The sequence below is a fragment of the Hyperolius riggenbachi genome, chromosome 7, assembly GCF_040937935.1.
Source record: "Hyperolius riggenbachi isolate aHypRig1 chromosome 7, aHypRig1.pri, whole genome shotgun sequence".
NCBI lineage: Eukaryota > Metazoa > Chordata > Amphibia > Anura > Hyperoliidae > Hyperolius > Hyperolius riggenbachi.
This window is the reverse complement of record NC_090652.1, coordinates 250,818,307-250,834,554: the sequence shown is the minus strand read 5'-3', so window position 1 is coordinate 250,834,554 and position 16,248 is coordinate 250,818,307. Positions and strand designations below refer to the sequence as shown.

At 43.6% G+C, this 16,248-nt stretch overlaps 1 protein-coding gene across 7 annotated transcripts in view; it reads right to left on the bottom strand.

The window, feature by feature from the left end:
* Positions 1-16,248, bottom strand: part of MAP3K20 (mitogen-activated protein kinase kinase kinase 20) — a 291,544-nt gene that overhangs the window by 156,068 nt on the left and 119,228 nt on the right. For all 7 annotated transcript variants that reach the window (XM_068245494.1, XM_068245492.1, XM_068245499.1 and 4 more), the window contains one exon: positions 8,643-8,730. In XM_068245494.1, coding sequence (XP_068101595.1) covers positions 8,643-8,730 — 88 coding nt within the window. The remainder of the gene's footprint in view (positions 1-8,642; positions 8,731-16,248) is intronic.

Genomic DNA, 16,248 nt, shown 5'->3' with positions numbered 1-16,248 from the left:
TACAGTCAGGGAGATCATTTGTCAGATCTGGAGTTAGCTGCAAAGTGCACAGCTATGTTATACTTAATTCAATTCACTTTATTATATAGCTCAAAACCTGAATGGCTTTCTCCTTAAAGGACTTATTTATTTCCTTTTAAGTAATAGCAGTTTCCTGGCTATCTTGCGAATCCTCTGCCTCGAATACTTTCAGCCATAGACCCTGAACAAGCATGCAGCATATCAAGTGTTTCTGACATTTTCAGATTTGACAAGATTAGCTGCATGCTTGTTTCTGGTGTGATTCAGACACTGCTGCAGCCAAATAGATCAGCAGGGCTGCCAGGCAACTGGTATTATTTAAAAGGGAATAAATCTGGCAGCCTCCACATCCCTCTCACTATTCTTTAACAGATATTGAGTTTAACTTATTCCTATGGAAGCCATATATCTACAGAATCTAATACAATTATGCTCTCTTTTCAGGTTCTATTTCATAACTTAATCCTCAGGTCTATCTTTCAAAAGTTAAACAGATAAAAATTAATCAGTGATCAGACAAGTTTAGGATGACATTTGATTTATATGAACAAAAGAGGAAAGTGGCAAGGCACTGCGGAAAGCGGTCAGCTCTGCCTGCTGAGTGTTACTGATGTTTCCATCAACTACCCTATCAACTTGTCCAAAAATAAAACACAGACTCATTAGTAAAAAGCACAAGGAATTCACCACCTGGTAGTGTGCTAGAATTCAGCCAGAGAAAAAAATAAGTACTGAGCAGAGATCAGCTCCCTAAGCCAGCGTACTTACTGTATAAAGCAAGACCCCTGAGTGACTGTTATAATGGCCTTCTAGCATCATAAACCCCAAAACTCACCACTACAAAACCTTGAAACCCGTTTCCCTTCAGGATGGTTTCCAGGGCTGGAATATACACAGATTTAGAAGTTTGCAATCCTCACACCACACAGGTCTCACCCATTGTTCAGTTTCCACTTCTTCTGACCTCACCCCTTCCTCATGGGGTCTTCTTCATGATGGAGCTCCCCAATATGGTGCCATCCCACATGGATGCCTTGATGTTGCTTCATGCTGTGGCGGCAGTAGGTTTTCTCTGAATGGAACTCTCCTGTTTTGTGCAGATTAAGTTCTTCCATTCCCACTCACCGGCTGCTGTTCTAGATCTTAGTGGGTAAAGGCCCAAGCTTTTCAGGCAATATCCCCCTTAAAGGGCGGTTAGCCATTGTTTTTTTGGTTCTCCATAGAAGTGATAAACACTGAAGTTTCTGGACAGAAATGTATAAAGAACCTTGGGGGAGGAACATGACCCAGGTCTGCTGCTTAGATAATGAGCTGACAAGGTTCCAACCCTGCCCCGTATAGACCAATCTTCCTAATAAACTTAAGCTGGCCACTCTTTAATTTCTAGCGAAAAATCATTTGAGCGATCAGAAATTCTGATTGGATTGGTTGTAAATAATCTCCATTGGTGGACACAATCGATTATGAACGAGTGAAAAAATTGTAGCCCGAATGAATTTTCGTCGAACAAAAATTTGGATCTTCTTGGTGGTCGTGATAGATAGGAAGCAATGATTGGTTAGTTGATGGTGTAGTGAACAATTTTTCGTCCGATCAGAATTTCTGATCGCTCGAACGATTTTTTTGCTAGAAATTGGACCGTTAGTGGCCAGCTTTATGCTTCATACACACTTTAGATAAAAGTCTTTGGAAAAGGCAAGATTATAGACCAATCTTACCACCCTTCATGTAGTATGAGAGCCATACTCTACACAGTCTATTCTATGGAGCTGCACTCCCCATCAGATAAAATCTTTGCAAGATGCTGCACACACAGATGCCCGTACACACTCAAAAGATCATTATCTGCAAAAGATCTGTTCCTGCAAAATATCCATTCCTGCAAAATGCATTCATAGTCTATGAGATCTGCAGATCATCATACACACTTGGTTTAACAGACAATCATCTGCAGATCAGATCCACCAGGATGGATTTTCAGATCTGCAGATGATTGCCAGATATGCAGATGAAGTCTGTTAAACCAAGTGTGTATGATGATCTGCAGATCTCATAGACTATGAATGCATTTTGCAGGAATGGATATTTTGCAGGAACAGATCTTTTGCAGATAATGATCTTTTGAGTGTGTATGGGCATCTGTGTGTGCAGCATCTTGCAAAGATTTTATCTGATGGGGAGTGCAGCTCCATAGAATAGACTGTGTAGAGTATGGCTCTCATACTACATGAAGGGTGGTAAGATTGGTCTATGATCTTGCCTTTTCCAAAGACGTTTATCTAAAGTGTGTATGAAGCATAAGATTTAAAACTGAATGCTAAAATGAGAGCTGGGAAGTTGAAACCATTACTTCCCAAGTTGGTTGAAGGGAACCAGGTGGGATTTATCTCCTGTAAGGAGGCTAGTATGAACACAACAAGAACGATCAGTTTGATAGACTATACTAGGAGACAGCCATCCCATTCTGTCTCATATCCCTGGACGCTGAAAAGGCTTTTGACAGGATGAGGTGGCCCCTCTCTGCTTTGCTCCATCATATCGGACTCGGCCCATCAATAAGATCTTGGCTCTTTACACCTCACCCTCAGCACGTCTCAGGATTAACGACACGCTCTCTGACGACTCATTTCAGATCTCTAACGGCACCCAACAGGGGTGCCCATTGACACTCTGTTGTGCGCTATCATCATGGAGCATTTAGCAGTAGCCTTGCGGGCTAACCCTGATATACATGGTATAGGGGCCAGGGAGACCCACCACAAACTGGTGTTCTATATCGATGATTTGCGCTGGTATGGGACTGAACCTAGGGTCTCTCTACCAAATATATTTGAGTGTAAACGCTATAGGGAGGTTTCTCATTTTAAAAGTTAATATATGTGAATGTTTAAATGTTACCATCCCTGCGAACCTTTTGTCCGCAATTAGTTCCTCCTTCCCATTTAAATGGTGCACTAGCTCCCTCACTCCAAATCCCGGCAGACCTCTCCTTTATTTATTCCTTAAATTATCTGCTTTTCCCAGCTAAGGCAAAGGAAGGAAGGATCTTCAGGAATGGTCAATGCTCCCTGTGTCATGGTAAGCGAAAATAAATATCTTAAAGATGGCTGTCCCTATACAATTACCCGCTTCATATTGGCAGTCGCTCAGATCCATGCAAATGTGCGTTATGTGGGGCTCTAATTACCCCAGATTGTCATGGCTTACTGACCTGGCCAAAGAACGGGGCGGGCTTAGCCTTCCTGACTTTAGTATATACCATAAAGCTTACATTTTTGTGAGGATTGTTGGCTGGATGTATTTGGAAAAGACCACTCGGGAGTCTTACTCAGAGGAATCTTTTTCACGGATTTTATCTGATCCTCTTCCTACATTCCTTACCTAGCATGCCAGACATTAACTTTTTGGAACAAGATAAAAGTTCAAGTTCTCTTCTTATCCTAGCCACCTTTTGCCTCTGTCTGCTAACCTAACCTTCCGCCTGGGCCTACAGTGTCACTCAATCCTCTCACTCACCAGAAGCTCTTTGCCTCAGATTAGACATCTCAGTTTAAGTTCTCTGCCAGGGTTCTCCATTCCTGATACAGGTTTCTCCCTAGGGTCAGACTGGCTGGTATGGAAACAATTTAGGTGCTTTTGGAAGTCTTTGGATGATAGGGATGTAGTGGCTCATGATTTCACTATTTTTTTAAGCTCTCTGCTCCGAGCAGGCAAAACCTGTTCAAGTGGTCTCCTTGTGCTATGGGCTGTTGAAGAAGGCGGGACTCGAAGTGCTTCCCACCCCCTGTTCACACTGGGAAAGAATGTTGGGAAAATCTCGCTCTCCAAATGAATGGTCTAAAACATTTAAACTTACCCATGCAGTCTCCATTTCCACCAGATTACAGGAGAGGAATTACAAGCGGCCTTCTAATTGGTACAGAAGTCCAGTAATGCTCCATAAGAGGTTTCCCATTGCACCTGATTTTTGTTGGCAATGCCAATCATAAGTGGGAACTCAATTACACGTATGGTGGTCCTGACCTCTTCTTAAGGATTTCTGGGATAAAATCTTCTGTATATACAATGATAGGTCATGCTCCACGCTCTCCCCTATCCCAGAGATTGCCCTATTATCTAAGGTCCCAGGACATATATCCTTGAAAAAAGGATTTATTGAGGCACTTCCTTACTGCAGCACGGACAGCCACTGCCTGGTGTTAGAAGTCCCCTTCTCCCCTGTCTCTGATCTCCTGGGTCGATGTGATAGACAACATTATGCATATGGAAGACAGTCACCTCTGACACTGGTAGAGAGGCCTCCTTCACATCTACCTGGTCTCTGTGGTTAGACTATAAGACATTTGATCCTTTTAAGCAGGCTGTCTTCTCTGGACTCCTGCCCATTTACTGTTCGGGGTTCTGCGACTAAGAGGTTACTAAGTTATACTGAGCAGTTCTTTCTACTGATTACTGAGGGATATTGTTTTGTATTCTGTGATGTGTTATTTCTATTTCAATGCATTGACATGTGATGATTGTATACTCTTTCAGTTACATTTTCTGGTATCGGATTAGATTTTGGTTCTTTTTTTTCTGATTATCTTCTCTTTTTCCTGTCTGTTCTTTACTGCTTTCCTTTTCTTTCTCTTTCTTTCTTTTTGCTTGAGTGGGGGGTTTGAAGATGGTTTCACTACCCCATACCCGCCCATCCTCTCTCTCTTCTCTTTGCTCCTACCTACACTATTCTTTTCTCTTTTCCCTCTTTCTTACTCATACGGTATGCCATGTAGTAATACTACCCCAATAGGTTTGATATCCTCGGATGTGTTTGTGTCACCACCTTTCTTAGATGTCAACATTCCCAGTTGTAACACATCATCTGTATTTTGGAGGCGTGCCTTTCATTTGTTGTTTAAAAACTGTTAATCTGTAATAAACAATTGTTTAATAAGAACTGACAAGGTTCCCGGGGCTCATATACAAGAAGCAAACACACTGTGCTACCTTACACTCATCTCAAGTATTCCAAAGTTTTATAAAGTTGCAACTCCAGCTTCATTTCTGCATCTCCCTCTGAAGTGATAATCTCTTCAAAAATAAGGAACACCTGGAAACATTTCCACAAGGAAAAATGAGAATGTACCATTTCAACAGCTGGACTGATGCTAACCAATAACTCAACACCCTCTCTCCCTGGACTGCTCGATTACCTCTTACAAACACCCTCTATAAACTAGTAGTCATTTAAACAAACGACCAACTCCTTCAACTACCTCCTTTCCCAATTAGCAAATGTAATGGATATTCCATTAAACACCTCATTGCCTTGTTACCTCTGCATGAAGCTAAAACATGGATATAAGAGGAAAGCAAGACTTATAGGTCCAGATTTACTAAAGTTAGACAGCTGTGAGATCCTGCAGATCTGAACTGAGTACCTTTACCTTTCTTTAAAGTAAACCTGTCACGGGAGAAACTGTTCTAATTTACTTACTGGGGCTTGTTCTAACTCCACAAAGCCTTACACAGATCCTTCGGTTTCCTCCAATTGCACTCCACTGATAAGCTGTGAACCATCGCTGGCTACTGCACATGCGCGGCTTGGGCCACGCTCCTCCTCGCTTGCATTCCTGTGTCCGGAAACATTTGTCGCATGTACGGGATGCTCCGGACATGAGAGCAGAAGCGAGAAGCGTGCAGGGCCAGGACGGGGCATGTGCAGTAGCTTCTGACTGGTGAGTCGGCAAAGTTTTGGAGGGGCTCTGCTGATAAGCGGAGCCGAATGTGGAAATAGAGGGACCTGAAAGGATTGTTCTCTTGTGACAGAAACACTTTGACATTCTGTTATTACATGACAAAATGCTTCCATGCTTTGCTTTCATCATAGACTATAGTAAGGACAGCTAAAAGATGCATGAAAAACGCAGTTGAGCAATTGCAGATGTGTAGACTTTCTGTGCTGAATGACAGCCTCCTCTGAGGATTGTCTAGCGCGAGTCTGAGGCTTATGGCTGGCTTTCAGGAACATAAAGGAACCATTTGCACATTCACTTTCTGCCCTCAAGTGATGCATTATGGGGAGTAACTTCTTGCTCATGTAAAGCTGAATACTTGAGGTAAAATTGTAGCTGTGTTGTCAGCAATCTCCCTGGAGTTAATTTCACATAAAACCTGATTAATAAATACATGTACTTTACATAACGTAAATTTGTATCTTACCAAATTGTTTTGAGCTCTACAGCTACAAAGGCCAGCATTCACAAAGCTTTACCACATGCGGCGATGCAGTAAACAGCTGATTCTACCAAACAATAATAATTAAACATTAATCAATTCATAAAGGTCGTTACCGCATGGCAAGCTGAAATTACTGACCAGTGAGGTAAATTACTGACTTGTACGGTAAATACCTTAAAGAGAATCTGTATTGTTAAAATCGCACAAAAGTAAACATACCAATGCGTTAGGGGACATCTCCTATTACCCTCTGTCACAATTTCGCCGCTCCTTGCTGCATTAAAAGTGGTTAGAAACAGTTTTAAAAAGTGTGTTTATAAACAAACAAAATGGCCACCAAAACAGGAAGTAGGTTGATGTACAGTATGTCCACACATAGAAAATACATCCATACACAAGCAGGCTGTATACACCCTTCCTTTTGAATCTCAAGAGATCATTTGTGTGTTTCTTTCCCCCTGCAGCTATCTTCCACTGAAGTGTCAGACTGTTTCTTCCTGCAGAGTGCAGACAGCTCTGTCTGTATGTAATTCCTCAGTATGTGAAAGCCCAGCCAGCTCAGAGGAGGATTTATCCAGCTTGTAAAAGATAAGAGAGAAGAGAGAAGCTGCTCTAATCTAAATAATACACAGGCAGTGTGCAGAGAGGGGCCTGGAGGGGGGAGATGCATCACAGAACCACAACACTGAAGAACTTGGCAGCCTTCTAGACACAGGCTGACAAGTCTGACAAGAGAGAGATAAGTTGATTTATTACAGAGATGGTGATAGTAGAACGTGCTGCAGTAAGCCAGAACACCTTAGAATAGCTTTTGGAACTTGTAGGATGATAAAAAACCGGATGCAATTTTTGTTACGGAGTCTCTTTAACAAGTCAGTAACCGTCAATTCACAAAGAGATGAACATGCGGTAAAGCCAGGATGGATGTTCGCTAGTTACCTCCAGCTCTGTGTCAGTAGCTAGAAAATACCATTCATACATACATACCATTGCTCAGACACTCTGGAAGGCGGGTCTCCAGAACAGCAGAGCAGGAGGGGACAGGCTTTTCTGCATCACTTCAGATGTGCAGATCTATATAAGGTTACCCAGAGTGGCATCTAGTGTCATGTAAGCACATCTAAAGGGATGCAGGAAGCCTTTTCCTCTCCGCTGTCACAGGACCTTCCACACAGCTTGCTGCAGACCTTAGCTTAACGAACAGGGCTCAGTGAAGCAACATTTTTTATTAAAATTACCTAACTTCTACCGCACCAGTGTAAATATTGGTGTATTGATAGAAGTCTACAATACAATACCGAATGTAATATTTTGCTGAGCTGATTTTATTTATTGATCATCCCTTTGTGAATGTTGGCCATTCTGAATAAACTTAAGCTGGATCCTTTTATTACATACACTGAGGAAAATGAAAACCGAGAAGCAATGAATCCTTTGCTATTACTGGGGAGGGGATTCACAAAGTATTAATAAGCAGGGGGATTACAGGCGTTACTTTATGTAAACAAACCACTTTATTTTTTGATAATGGTAAAAAGAGCCTGTTGAAGCAGATTATAGTTATCTGATGGGTGACTTCTTTCATGCTTTGTCATGTGGGCTGGGATTATTAATGAGGGAAGTATAACTGTTACCACAAGGAGGATAAGACACTTTGTATACTTCATACTTGTTACATAATCCTTCCTAAAACAAACGGTATAAATTGTGTAAACACTCAGAGGTGCAATGTGTTCTAATTCCACCCACAAAAAAAAAAAAAAAAAAAAAAAAAAAAAAAAAGTATTTTAAACCCGTACAGATTAAAAGCCTTTAAAAAGAGGAACAGTTGGGAAAATAAGGTACTGAACCTACTAATTCTTTTGTCATTGTAAATGTCAGTCAAGTGGTTGAAGTTTATGGGTCTATATACACTGGTTGCGTTTATAAATTGCACATGGTTTTTTTCAATGCAAAGCCTTTTTAAAAATAATCGCAATCGCAGTGACTGAAGCACTTTTTGAGCGCTGCAATTTAAAAATCACAGGCAAAAATGCAATGCGTTTGCATTGTGTTCAAGTTCAAATCCCTGGAGACCTTGCAAACTCCTGATGACTTGACTTTTAGTCAATCACAAGAAAAACGCAAACACATTGAAAAACGCAAGCATGCAATTTTAAAAATGGCACAGTATGCGATTTTAAATTAACATTGCGTGCGTGATTGTGCTTGCCAATTTTCAGTGTGTACAGGTTCTAACTTCCATAGAAAGGGTACCATAGACAATTTAGGGGGTATGAGAACAAACTGCGGTGAATGAGCTGTGAAGGACAGATAGTTTGCTAAGGTTAGTTAATCCACAATTTCAGTGAATCTTGGGTAGTTCTGTTTAAAAATGGAAAATAAAAAAACCCTCTTCTTACCTGTAACAATACAATAATTAGGCGGTTCAAGTACGGCTCCATAAAACTGGATGATGTTTCTGTGACTGAGCATGCTAAGGATTTCTGCCTGCAGAAGAAGAAATAAACATACATAAATAAATGAAATTGCAAGTCCAACATCAGTTACAACATTTTATCTCTCTTTAAAAAAAAAGCTGCACTGTAGACTAATGCTGGATACACACCATGAGTTTCCGTGTCGAATGCGTCTGTCGATACGCGTCCATTCGATTATTTCTGAGCATTTCCGAACGAATTTCGATGATTTTTAGGTCGATTGCCATGTAAAGTATGGCAAATCGACCTAACGATCCATCAAAGCTTGAATCGGTAATGTCGGAAATAATCGAATCGACGCGTATCGACGGACGCATCGAACGTGGAAACGCATGGTGTGTATCCAGCATTATAGTTCTTTTATGTTCTGGGCTAAAAAGAATAATTTCACATCTTCCACTATTTTAACTCCTGTACGGGCCCTTTTCCACTAGCATTCACAATCACAAATTACAATTATTCCTTAATTCTGTTATGCAATTTTTCATTTGCAATGCATTATCGCTTTAAAAATCGCTCCAGAAAGCAATTGCGATTTCCAAATCAAATCACTAGTGTAAAATACTTGTCATGATTTTTATGATAAAGTAACAACCCTAGCGATTTAAAAATCACTTGATTTGCGATTTAGCGATTCAGCTGTGTAGTGGAAAAAGGCCCTACCTTGCATCAGAATTGCCACTTGCAGAGAGCAGGTTTACAACTTCTAGCAGCTGGATTTAGAACATTACAATAGTTGTGGCTCTCAGACAGAACCAGGAAAATCAAAGTGTAAACACTGCAGAATGGTTAACAGATAATTTAGTCAGTGTTTGCCCATTGTGAAAGCTTTCCTCTCCCTAATTTACATTCAGAAATGTACCACAGGTGACGACATCTATTGTTCTGCCAGGTGATCTGTACGGAATGTTTGTTTACCAACAGTTCTGTTCACAGGAGGAGATACTGCTTGTCTGGCAGTTGGAAACTGTCATTATTTCCCACAATGCAACAAGGTTCAAACTGTGTGAGGAGTTTAACCACAATATGAGCCATACCGATATCCCTGACGATCTACTCGAGAAAAGGTAAATATTTATTGTGGGAAAGGGGGTATCCGCTACTGATTGGGATGAACTTCAATCCTGGGTACAACAAAAACTCGGAATACAGAGGCGCCAGTGTAGAGTAAAAAGTTTTAAAAACCGCTTAAAAGCAGAGGGGGATGTTAAGGTGGACTTACCTCCCTCTTACAAAAAAAGAAAACTCACTTGAGTCTTGATAAAACAGAATTGACAAATAATTTATTTAACTCCACAAATGCAATGCGTTTCGCGGGCGTGACCCCACTTCCTCAGGCAAAAATGGGAGCACAACTCAGTGGGTCAAGCAATAGGTTTGAGTTGAATAAATTATTTGTCAATTCTGTTTTATCAAGACTCAAGTGAGATTCTTTTTTTTGTAAGAGGGAGGTAAGTCCACCCTAACATCCCCCTCTGCTTTTAAGCGGTTTTCAAAATGTTTTACTCTACTCTTCAATATGCATTGAAGTTACATTAGTGCAGTGTTATTGTGGTTCAGATTCATTTCTTAGGCCTGGGACACACTAGAAATCGCAAAACTCTATTGCAATCGCTAGCACTTTGTGTAAGCTCTTTGCAGGCGATTGCAGCTGAGTTTTCCAGCAATTAAGCTAACTCATATACTATGTACTGTATAGGAGTACAAATGCTCACAAAATGCTGCATGTCCTGTGATTGTGATTTCAAAATCACAATTGCTCTCATGGGCTCACCTCCATACACTCATTAGCAAAGAGTTTTTTAAAGAGGTGGCAATTCTCAAACTTTCAAAATCGCTCCAAAAAGTGTGTCCCAGGCCTTACAATGTTTAAAACATTAGGTCAAAAAATGTCATTTTGAGCATAATCCCACTTCAACATAACCACCTTACGACCGCCTAACGCCAATTAGCAGCCACAAGGTGGCTCCCCCAGAACCGCTTAATGCCATGATTGGTGTCAAGTCCTGGGGGAGGGGATTAGCGGGGATCACGCATGCATCCTCGCTTGAGTGAAGGAGCGGAGGTCCCGCAACAGTCTGCCAGCCGCGATCATTGCTGGCAGACCGAAACGAAAGCAAACGGCCATTTGTTTTCGTTGTACAGTACTGCGATCTACTGCTGTACTGGGGACAGCCCCGTCACTTGGCTGTGCCCTGGAGCAGCTCAGCACGCAATCCCCTCTCATAGGCTGAAGCCTATGAGAGAGGATCGCCCCGATTGGACCTCAAGGGGAGGGGGATTTAGGAAAAAAAAACTGTCAGTTTTATTTAAAATAAAAACAAGTAAATCAATAAAAAAAACAAAGCCTGCAGCAGCGATCAAAGACCGCTAACAGAAAGTTCTGTTGGTGGGCAGAAAAGGGGGGGGGGGATGGAAGAGATTCATGGCCGTGCAGCACACTGTTAAAGCTGCAGTGTGCTGAATTGTAATAAAACAGCCTGGTCACTAGCGGGGTGCAAGCCTGTGGTCCTTAAAGAGACTCTGTAACAATTTTTTCAGCCTTAGTTCTTCTATCCTATAAGTTCCTATGCCTGTTCTAATCTGCTCTGGCTTACTGCAGTCTTTCCTAACTGCACTGTCTCTGTAATAAATCAATGTATCTTTCCTCTGTCCGGCTTGTCGGGCTAAAGCTTGATTGTGTGGAATGTGCAGGGCTGCTTGTGATTGGTAGAAGCGATACACACCCTCTGCAGGCCCCCTGCATACTCTGAATGACTCATACACTATGCTTAGCTGAGCCTATTAGAAGCTGGTTAGTTTGTTTGTAAACACTGCCTAAAACTGTTAATTACAAGTCAGGATTGCAGCAGAGAGTGGCAGAAACAGCACAGAGGGGCACAGGAGAAAATAATTAATAGAATGGTATGCTTTTTATTGTAAGAATATTAGAGTACAGATTCTCTTTAAGTGGTTAAAGCAAAGTACATAAAATATCAATTTGAGCAGCACTAAACTTTAAACAATAAATGTATCCGTACAGCACTATAGTTAACCTTTAATATCAGCATGATCTGTAACTGCATAGTGAATACTTCCCCAAGTTTATTCATCTGTACTGCAGTAAGCATTGTGCTTTCATGTTCCACAATGTAACATTATAGAGAGCAGACTAAACAAAGGGATGTCAAATATCTGAGAGAGACAATGAGAAGAAACTCCTTCTGCGAAAGGCCTCATAATTAAAAGCATATAACCTACTCTTAATAGAGTATCATGCATCATGCAGGGATAAATTGTCCCATAAGGCTTTTCAGTGCAACTCCACTGTCATTAACATAATTGATATAACATACACAGACATAGCATAATAAAAGGAAACCTGAAGTGAGTGGAATACGGAGGCTCCCATCTTCATTCTCTAATACATGGCTTTTCAATCTTTTCACTAATTGTACCACTTTTATCACCTAAAAATGTTTAAGTACCACCAGTGTGCCTGCGCAGTAGGAATGCTGACATGGGGATCTTTGGGGGTCCTATTGCTGGATCCCCTCAAAAAAAAGGGGGAAGTCTTTTACATTCAGGGGCTCCCCCCCACGTCCTCGCTATGCTGCCCTGCAGAATAGTTCAGTCAGACTTCAGATCAGCGGTAACATGACCGCAGTGAAGAGACAGACAGGCGAAAGGTGCACAGTGACAGCACGTATACTTCAAATACGGGAAGTGAGCAGTGATGTCACCGTCGCTGTACACCGTTCGTCTGGTTGTTTCTTCACCACTAATCTAAGGTCTGAAGTATGCTGCAGGGCAGCACGGCGAGGAGCGAGTGAGGGGGAGCTGAACTTTGTGGACGCAATATGGGACCAGGAAAAGTTCCAGGCAAACCTGGTATGTACCACCTGGCCAACAGCAAAGTACCACTGGTGGTACGCGTACCACAGGTTGAAAAGCCCTGCTCTAATATACAATGCCAGTTGCCCGACTTCTCTGCCTCTAGTAGTAAAATCTATGCTGCATCAGGCTTAACCACTTCACCCCAAAGCGGCTTTTACCCTAACGGCCAACAGCGATTTTCACCTTTCCGTGCTCATCCCTTTCATTTGCCAATAGCGTAATCACTACTAATCACAATGAAATGATCTATATCTTGTTTTTTTCACCACCAATTAGGCTTTTTGGGGTTGATATTTTTTTTCAGTAATTACTTTATTTTCTATGTATTTTAACCACTTGAGGACCGCCCCCAGCCGATGGGCGGCGGCAAAGACCGGGCCCAAACGACCGCAATACACCCATTGGCGGGGGCGGCATCAGCGGTGGCTGTGCGGCGATCGCGTCATCAATGACGCGATCGCCGCCGGCAATAGGCTCCGCCCACTCTGCACGGAAACCCGCCGGCCAATTAGCAGCGCCGGCGGGTTTCAAATGCGGCGATCCGGCCAATCAGAGGAGTATAATACACTTTGTTATTGTAACAAAGTGTATTATACTGGCTGCCTCCTCCGCTGATGGTCACTCGTCGTGCGACCATCAGAGAGGACGGCAGCCTTGCAGCTAAGTGCACACAAACACTCTTTGCCCCACACAGACCACCCGATCGCCCACCCCAGCCCTCAGAACCCCCCCTGACCACCCCAGCACACCAGCATCTGCACCCCACCACCCACCTAAAAACCCATCAATCACTCCCTGTCACTATCTAGGGACGCTATCCCCTAGGTTAGGTCCCTAACTGCCTCCTAGGGTCCCCTGATCACCCCCCCTACCCTCAGATCCCCCCCAGACCCTCTCCCAGACCACCCCCCTGTATGCTGTATACAGCTATATAGCTGTCTTACCCACTGATCACCTGTCTATCACCCATCTATCACCTGTCTATCACCCCTTGTCACCACCACCCATCAGCGCAGACCCTAAACTGTCCCTTGGGGGCACCTGATCACCCACCCAGACCCTCAGATTGCCCTCAGACCCCCCCCTCCTGATAACCTCCCCAGTGCATTGTTTACATCTATTCTCCCCTGTAATCCCTCACTGATCTCCTATCGTCACCCCCTGTGTCTGCCACCCACCAGATCAGGACCCAGTCTGCCCCGTGCGGGCACCTAATCAACCCCCCACACCCTTAGATCGCCCTCAGCCCCCCCCCCCCCCCCCCCAATCACCTTCCCAGTGCATTGTATTTGATTGTGCTGCAATTGTATTTGATTGTGCTGACATTCAATTTCATTGTGCTGACATTCAATTTTATTGTGCTGTAATTGTATTTGATTGTCCCGTGATTTTTTTTGATTGTCCCGTGATTGCCCTGTGATTGCCCTTTGATTGGCCTGTGATCGTCTTTGATTGTCCCGTGATCGGCTTTGATTGTCCCGTGATCGGCTTTGATTGTCCCGTGATCGGCTTTGATTGTCCTGTGATCGGCTTTGATTGCCCTGTGATTGGCCTGTGATCGGCTTTGATTGTGTCGTGATTGGTTTGATTGCCCTGTGATTGGCCTGTGATTGGCCTGTGATTTGCTTTGATTGGCCTGTGATCGGCTTTGATTGTGTCGTGATTGGTTTGATTGCCCTGTGATTGACTTTGATTGTCCCGGGAATTGAGTGCCCTGTGATTGGCCTGCGATTGCCCTGTGATTGCCTTTGATTGTCCTGTGATTGTTTCTGATTGCCTCCGATTCCCCACTCGCCACCACTACCCTGTCACTATCCAAGTGATCTAAAAACAGTGAAAACTGTCACTTTTTTAGTATCACTAGTGTTAGCAGTTAGGCCAGTTAGCTAGGCCCCTTTGTAAGTGTCAGTTAGTGCTCAGCCCACTGCACCACAGTCACTAATTAGCGTCATCACTGTCGCTAATCAACATTGGTACTATATAGTATCTGTAAGTGATCATTACTGATCGCAGTCAGATCTATTAGGGTCACTAGGATCCACAAAAAAAAACGCAGTGTTTGCCCGATCAGGCCTGATCGTTCGCCTGCACTTGCGTTCAGCCCGCCCCACCGCAGTGACAGAATTTTTTTTCTGATCACTGCAAAAAACACTGTACAATAGCTGTGGCACTGTAAACCTCAGTTTTGATTTATTTTTTTTATCAAAACTCAGTGAGCACAGCTTTCTACCTCTCAAATACTCCCTTTTGCTAGGTAGGTGCTCTTTTTTCTGCGTAGTCTCAGAGGAATACCCCCTAAATTTAGCAGCCCACCATGGCAAGAAAGGGGTATTCCGATGATGAGGTTCTCAGGTACATGGCCCAGTCGGATGAGGACGATTGGGACGCCTCATTCGACGAATCTTCCGGGTCAGAGTTTGAACCTGAATTGAGCAGTGGCTCACTGACCGATAGTGATGACGAGGTTGAGGTCCCGGCTAAAGCCAGGCGTACCACACCCCATGTTGTTGGACTGCAGGTGGCGCAGGATCAGCCTCAAGGGCAGCAGAGTGGTGTTCGTGCTGGTCTGAGATTTCATGGTGGGGCAGGCACTAGCAGCACAACATCTCCTGGACCTAGCACCAGTACTTCCGTAGACACTGGTGAAGTGGCGAGCACCAGCATGGAAGTTGAAACTGGTTCGGTGGCACGTGCAGTAAGATCCCAGTCGCAGCCACCAAGAAGACGGGCCCGTACTACCCCTAATTTACCAGAGGTGCTGGCAAACCCAAATTGGCAATCCCCTGATTCCGCCGCACCCGTACTTCCCCCTTTCACCGCCCAGTCTGGAGTCCAGGTGGAGACAGATAATCTAGGATCGGCCCTAGACTTTTTCTATCTGTTCTTCACCCAGGATCTCTTGGACTTAATTGTGGCAGAGACCAACCGTAAGGCCACACAATATATAACCGCCAATCCGGAAAAGTACCTTGCCCAGCCTTTTCGGTGGAAACCAGTCCAAGTTTCCGAAATGAAAATTTTTTTGGGCCTTCTCCTTCACACGGGACTAGTAAAGCAGAATGTGTTGCGGTCTTATTGGTCTACGGACCCAGCACATCATGTTCCCCTGTACTCTGCTGCCATGTCCAGGACACGATTTGAGAACATCCTGCTCTTCCTGCACTTCAATGACAACGAAACCTGTCATCGAAGTGACCACCCTGCTTTTGACCGGCTCCACAAAATTCGACCCCTCATAGACCACCTGTCATCCAGATTTGCAGATGCTTATACCCCTGACCAGGACATCTGCGTAGACGAATCCCTCATACGCTTTACCGGGCGCCTTCGCATCAAACAGTACATCCCAAACAAGCGCGCCCGGTATGGGGTGAAACTGTATAAGCTCTGTGAAAGGGCCACAGGCTATACATCTTATTTTAGGGTCTATGAGGGAAAAGACTCAAAATTGGAGCCGGTCGGATGCCCTGACTACCTGGGGAGCAGTGGAAAGGTTGTGTGGGACTTGGTGTCACCCATGTTCCAGAAGGGGTACCATCTTTTTGTGGACAATTATTACACAAGTGTGGCCCTCTTTCAGCACTTAAAAATAGAAAAAATCCGATGCTGTGGCACCGTGCGGCCTAGTCACCGGGGCTTCCCCCAACGGCTC